We start from the raw sequence: 6,316 nt of genomic DNA, 5'->3' as shown, positions 1-6,316 counted from the left end.
CACACTGGACTCCAGAATACTCATTTCTACTGAGGAGATCCTGGTCCAATCAGAGACTGCAAAGCCCACATCATCATCTCTCCACCACTGTGCATCACAACCGCACTCCGGTGTTTCTACTGATGTGTTGTATTTGGTTCTGTTCGTCCTGGTTCTGTTTGTCATATCCACTCTGGTCTTGTCTGTCCAGAGGACTTTGCTCCAGATCTGTGTTTTCTCCTTCAAGGTTGACCATGGTTGACCAGCCATGGTCAACCTTTGACCATGGCTGAACCTGGTCAAAGGTTCAGCCATTCTTTAACCTTTGACCTGTGGAGTTTGAGAGGGGGTTCTTTAGTTTCCAGTCATTTCTCTGAGCACTAACTCCTAGCATAAGAATAACAGCTACTTTGAGGTAGTTTCCTAAAACTCAAGATATTTACAAAAATCTGGAACAAGAAAAACGTTATAAAAAGCCTGAAAGTGCAATAAAATCAGAGTAACAGCAGAATCAGACATGGTTCCAGTGAAACAGAGTGTTGTTCCCTGAGCGGCGGATCAGCGGTGAAATGATCAGCAGCAGCTGATCAGCAGGGGGGAAGATGCTGTTCAGTTTCTGTCAGCTGGTTTAGTTTTGAATGAAAACCATTTAAAACATAAAATATGTGAATAAAACTGATTTATTGCAGGTGTGAGCCCAGAGCAGCTCATCAACCTAACATCATCATCATCATGATCAGTGGTGGAAATCCCCCGCTAAACTGCTAGTTTTTAATTTAACACTTTTGTTAGCTTTAAATGTTTAGCAGACTTAGCGTTTCCTAAATCAGTTTTTTTCAGATAAATTATGAAGCACTGATTTACAGGTAGGTGTGTAATGAGACAACTGATCCTGTTGAGGGCGCTACACTGAGTTGTATAACATGTTTTGTCGATGACACATGATGGCATCAACATGGTTGAGTTTAGCAATGTAGCATAACTGCTAGACTGTGTTGGTACAATGTTAGCTAATATCTAACTAAAATTTACTTGTGCTAACTCATTTGTTAGGTAACATTTCAGTTTAATAAAGTGCCACATCTGTTGTTGAAGTTTTTGTTCTCAACTGCTGGGAATTCTTCAAATAGAGGTTTATATTCATGCTCTTATTTTGAAGTCTATTTATGCAGCAGCTCCTTTTCCTTTACTCACGTTCGCACCTGAGATGCAGTGAAGCAAATGTTTTTTCTGTACCCAGAATGCATCGCTGTTTGCATTTGGCAAAGTCAGCGACAGAGTTAGCAGTTAGCAAAAACCAGCAACCACACAGGTAAAGCTGACCCTGCTGAGGGTGCTATGTTAAGTAGCAACACATTATGTCACTGACACATGGTGGATGGACATATGGTTGGAGTTAGTACCATTAGCTTCCCTAAATACCGTGTTGGCATAGCCCTTTAGCATCAGCGGACTAATGTTTATGACTATCGTTTTTGAACTAGCGCAGCTAGTTTTTAGCTAGCGGTGCCCACCACTTATCATGATGGCTCCTACTTACACATCCAGATCCGTTTGTACAACAACTGCCAGAATAACCAGATCACAGGAGTTCAAGTCTGTGAAGTTTATTAAAAACCAGCATCTGTAAGACAGAAATGGACCCTGAGCTGCACAGCAAGCTGCAGGTCAAAAACTGCCAGACGTCAAGAAAAACTGAAACTGCTGCATGTTATCAGAGCTTCATGGTTCAGGGTCCTCTGACAGGCACAACGCCTCTCAGGATTATCAGCTGCACACTTTGGATCTTTATGCCCAACGGCAGCAGTTTGTGTTCGCCGTGTTGTGGATCCATGTGGGATTTATCTCATGCATCTGTTAGACATGCAGCCAAAACATCACATTTCACTGAAACCTCTGGGACACAAAGATGGAGATACTAGTTTTTATTTCTGTCCCGTCATAAAGATCACCCCAGTTTGTCTGTCTGGTGAGACATTGAGCCTCCGGACCAGAACAAACCCTACATGCATTAGACCTGATGTAACAGACATGACAACAGTATTTGTTAACACAGCTGGATGTATGGGAGCATCTTAACGAGCTGGACTTTATCGGGCCGCAGCGCTGAGAGCAACACGGAACCATAGACAGCAACAAGTTTGGTCTGAAGTCATCCGAGAACCTGCAGACACGTCGTTTAAAAAGAACTCTGTGCAAAAACACCAAGAGGACTTTAAGGAGATTAAGTGCCAAAAAGGAGGAGACTAACTTCATAAATAAAAACAGGAATAAACGAGATTTAAAAAGTTACAGTTTGTTACAGAATAAAATAACGCTAAACTTCAAGGTGTCGACCTTTCAGAGGTCCTCCTGCTCTCCAACATGAGCTAAAGAACATTAAAACTTTCATTTCAGGGAACCTTAAATCTGCAGAAATCTGTCCATGACATCCCAGTTCTTCATGTCCAGCTTTGAGTTGTGTGGATTGTCTTTGGACCCCAAATGTCCAAAAACTTCGTGATCCATGTGTGAGTAAATCTCTTCAGATCCAAAATGTTCTTTTCAGTTCACAACCAACTGAAACTCACTGACGTAGCCGGGATCTGGAAGTCCGAATCAAATGACCGGCGTTCCTCATGTTTAGGTCAAGTAGAAGTTCTGAAGTCCAGATTAAGACCGGATCCAGAGGGTCTTGACCAGCAGCTAAAGAAGATGTTGTCCTTACAGTTTGGATAAGTGCACATCTTTCCTCAAGCCCGTCATTCTCTGTCCTGTTTGCCTGCTTGTTCTCAGAACCAAATCCATGGCCACCTTTCTTCCCTTTATGGCCTGTTGCACCCCTGAGGAACAGGCGAGAGTCCGTTGATGCTCACTCTTCTCGCCATCTGGTCCTGGCTCCCCGGAGGACCAGCTCCGCCCTGCAGGGTTTGAGTCAGGCTAACCTGGGCGGTGCTGAACGAGGTTATTCGGCCACTTCCAGCAATCTGGAGGTTCACTGTGGTGGCATAACTGGCCTTCTGGCTCCCCTGTTTGGGCAAAGGGGATGATATGATGGGTGAAGGGGAGAGAGTTGAGGGTGGAGGGGGTGAGGCAGTGACCTGAGGTTGCCTCTGGAGGCTGTGGAACTGGTGTGACTCCGGTAGAGGGGAGGTCAACCCAGAGGGGGAGAAGATCAGGCATGAGGAGGAGGAAACAGTTTGCTGGTGAGAGGGCCGGGTGACGTAAGCACAGATTAGCTGAGTGCGACAGCTTCCCTCCTCCAGTTGTGGGTCGCCCCAGTCGGCCTGGCCGTCCGTTGGACATGGGGAAGTGATGAGGTGTACTGGAGACATGGGCGTAGTGGGACTTGTTTCTGGACTGTCTTCTCCGTTGTACTTGCTTGACAACTCTCGGACATCTGGCCAAGGGACGCTGGTAAAATGTTGCCCACTAATAGCACCCTTACCAGAGGTTAACCTGGTTGGGGAGAGGGTGCACTGCAGACCGGCTCGAGGGCTTAGGCAGGACGGGGAGCTGCTGTGGGAGGACCACCCACTGCTTGGACTAATCGGACAGGACTCCTGCTGTTCAAAGGATCCTCGGATGGATCCAGTGAAGCCGAGGGATCTTTGGCCGAAGTCCGCCCAGGAACGACGCTGTGCGCTCCGGGCTGGACTTGGAGGTCTGTCTGAAAGGGTGGAGGAAATGGGCCTGCGGACGATTTGGGAGGGAAGAGGGGAGGAAGGAATCCTGTATGTCTGAGATCCTGAAGTGGATGAAAACAAGGAAGGGGAAGCTGAATGTCGAGGGTTCCTGGGTTGAGGTGCTGCTACATTATTTGTCCAAACTGGCACCCCAATAGGAGGAGGGGAGAGTATCCGGGGGCTCACACATGCAGAGGAATCACCACAACTGGAACCATCAAAGGAAGCCCTTGGTAGGTCCAAACGGAGGTCCAGGTGATTGTGGGAACCTCCGACCCGTGAACTCCGGGGGTTGGGGGGCTTGTTCGCCATGGGAGAGGAGTAGTTATGCTGTGCTGGTGGAGAGCAGAGGCGAACAAATGATGCTGGAGTTGGGGAGGGAGTTGGAGACTGAACTCGTGAGCTAGGTTCAGACGCAGAAAATGGCCGCGCTACACGGTTGTGAGATCCGGACCACAGAGGATACTGACTCTGGAGGGGTTCGGTACGGCCGTCAGCCCCTAAGCAACCTCCATTACTGACAGCGCCACCTACATACCCAGCAGAGTTGTTGTTGTTGATGTTCTTCTTGCCAAGTTGTGGTGAAGCACATTTGGAGTGAAGGAAGGAAGGCCGTGGTGAAGGGGAGGAGCACCGAGGCTGACGAAGGCCTGCCGACGGAGAGGGAGGGCACTGAGAAACAGAAGGCGGAGACAGACAAGAGGACCGGACCGAGGACGGGGGACATCTGGGATGTTGGTACCCCTCCTTAGTGCACCCCAGCTGGGTATAAGCCGGCATGGTGGGGCCTAGCTGAGCTGTAGGAGGGTTCGGTGAAGGCATCCGCCGTCCCAGATCCGGAGTGGAGGAGGGACTCGGATTCATCAGCTTTATGGTCGGTGCTTGTTGTCTGGTCGTTCCTTTCTTAGACATACTCTGACTGATGGACTGGCTGATGTGCGAGGCAGCTAGAGATCTGGTAAAAGCTGAGGAGGGACAAGTGGGAGAATGGAGGGGAGGTGATGGGGAAGAAGGTGTTCCTCTTGATGGTGAAGAGTTTCCACACAGAGGAAGAGATGGAGTTGGGCTTCTGACAGAGGAAACAGTAGAGGGAGTGGGGGACAAACAGGACAGCGCTGAAGTGAAGGCTGCAGAAGATGCTGGAGTAGGGGAGGACACTGGGATGTGCCTGAAGGGCGAGGAGCAGGGAGGGGCTCGGACTGAGGAGGCGCTGGCAGATCTTAGAGGAGAAGGGGAGCGATGGACAAGGCTGGCGTTGAAGACTGAGGGGACGGGGCTTGTTGTCCTGAGGGACGATCCAGGCAGCGGGTCGTCTGGCTTCCTGAAAACAACAACAACACAAAGTTAAGAGGGAAACAGAGCAGACACTGAGCAGAATGCAGAACTTTCTCCAGTCTGTCTAGTTAACTGCAGCTGCTGCTCCCAGTTTCAGTCCAGACCTGCAGCCTTTCAGAGGAATATCTCTGTTTGTTGGACCTGTTATTATGTGTCTTTATGAATCACACCTCCAGCCTGTGGATGAACCAGTGGTGAGTCATTACACACTGATGAGTAACAGTTTAACCGACTATTAGCTGAACACTTGGAACACAGCCTGTGCTATTCTGGTCCATCTACGTTCCAGCAGGAGAGGAAGAGGTCAAACTGAATGGCATCCAGCCCTTCGGTTTCACAAGAACATGAAGCGGTAAACAAACATTCACTTTCAGGCTCCATTCCTGGAATTTCTGCCCTTAGGAATCAACCAAGCTGTGGTTTTCATGTGTTCATGAAGGTTTGAGAGGTTTTGTCCTTGTTTCTGAATGTTTCCATTATTTGTTCAGTTCGATTAACTAAAAACATAATCTGTGCAGCTTGGGTCATTTCTCCTCAGTTCTGCAGAGCATTCAGGACCGACTCCCTCTGTGGGAGTGAAAACAGGCAGAATTGGCAGGACTGAAGTTATTTTATGTCCCACATGTGCAGACGAATTACACCAGACTGTTCCTCTGCTTCCAGCTGACATCAAGGAGAAAAGCCACCAACTGCAGCTCACAGGCAGAAAGCTCTCAGCGTCCGTCTGAACACAGCCCAGAAAAACAAACTCCACTTCTGTTTTTAAAAGGCATAAATGGGGAATAGGTTCGGTTAGTGTCTCGCGGTAGCCGGTGTGAGGAGGCAGATGTTGGTGAGGTAAATATTAACGGGTTTCAACCCAACCTTTGACCAGGAGTAACCCCAGTAGAGGACAGACTGATCGATCTGCTTCATCTCGCTCCAACCAGCGGCGATGAAAAACATCTGCAGTTTGAAGCAGATCTGATGTTTCTGGAGCTTCAGTCATGCAGCACAGCTCCCCAAACAACAATGAGCCCTACGTCCGAGTCATCTTCTGGTCAGCCGGTCCTGTGTTCGTCCATCACTGCCTGCTTTGGATCATCCTCAGAACCAGAACCGGTCCAGACTGCAGGACCTGCAGTTCATGAACTGTCCAGTTCATGTCCAGCATGTGTGGGAACTGCAGAGGTGATAGCTTCAACAGGCTGACCTTCCCTCCTTCTGGGTCTGGTACAGGTCAAGGGTCACAAAATGGGAAGCTATCACTTCTGCAGTTCCCACACATGCTGGACATGAACTGGACAGTTCATGAACTGCAGGTCCTGCAGCCCTGAAAGGCTGCAGGACCTGCAGTT

At 48.8% G+C, this 6,316-nt stretch overlaps 1 protein-coding gene across 7 annotated transcripts in view; it reads right to left on the bottom strand.

Moving 5' to 3' along the window:
- Window positions 1–1,573: 1,573 nt before the first annotated feature.
- The window catches only part of plekhg2 (pleckstrin homology domain containing, family G (with RhoGef domain) member 2), an 83,575-nt gene continuing 78,832 nt past the window's right edge, over window positions 1,574–6,316 (bottom strand). For all 7 annotated transcript variants that reach the window (XM_015018435.1, XM_015018441.1, XM_015018436.1 and 4 more), the window contains one exon: window positions 1,574–4,965. In XM_015018435.1, coding sequence (XP_014873921.1) covers window positions 2,784–4,965 — 2,182 coding nt within the window. In that variant the 3' untranslated portion in view covers window positions 1,574–2,783. The remainder of the gene's footprint in view (window positions 4,966–6,316) is intronic.

This window comes from Poecilia latipinna, unplaced genomic scaffold, assembly GCF_001443285.1.
Source record: "Poecilia latipinna isolate Pla-1442-1.1 unplaced genomic scaffold, P_latipinna-1.0 Scaffold2272, whole genome shotgun sequence".
Classification (NCBI taxonomy): Eukaryota; Metazoa; Chordata; class Actinopteri; order Cyprinodontiformes; family Poeciliidae; genus Poecilia; species Poecilia latipinna.
Note: the sequence above shows the minus strand (reverse complement) of the source record. Positions and strands in the feature narration are given on the sequence as shown.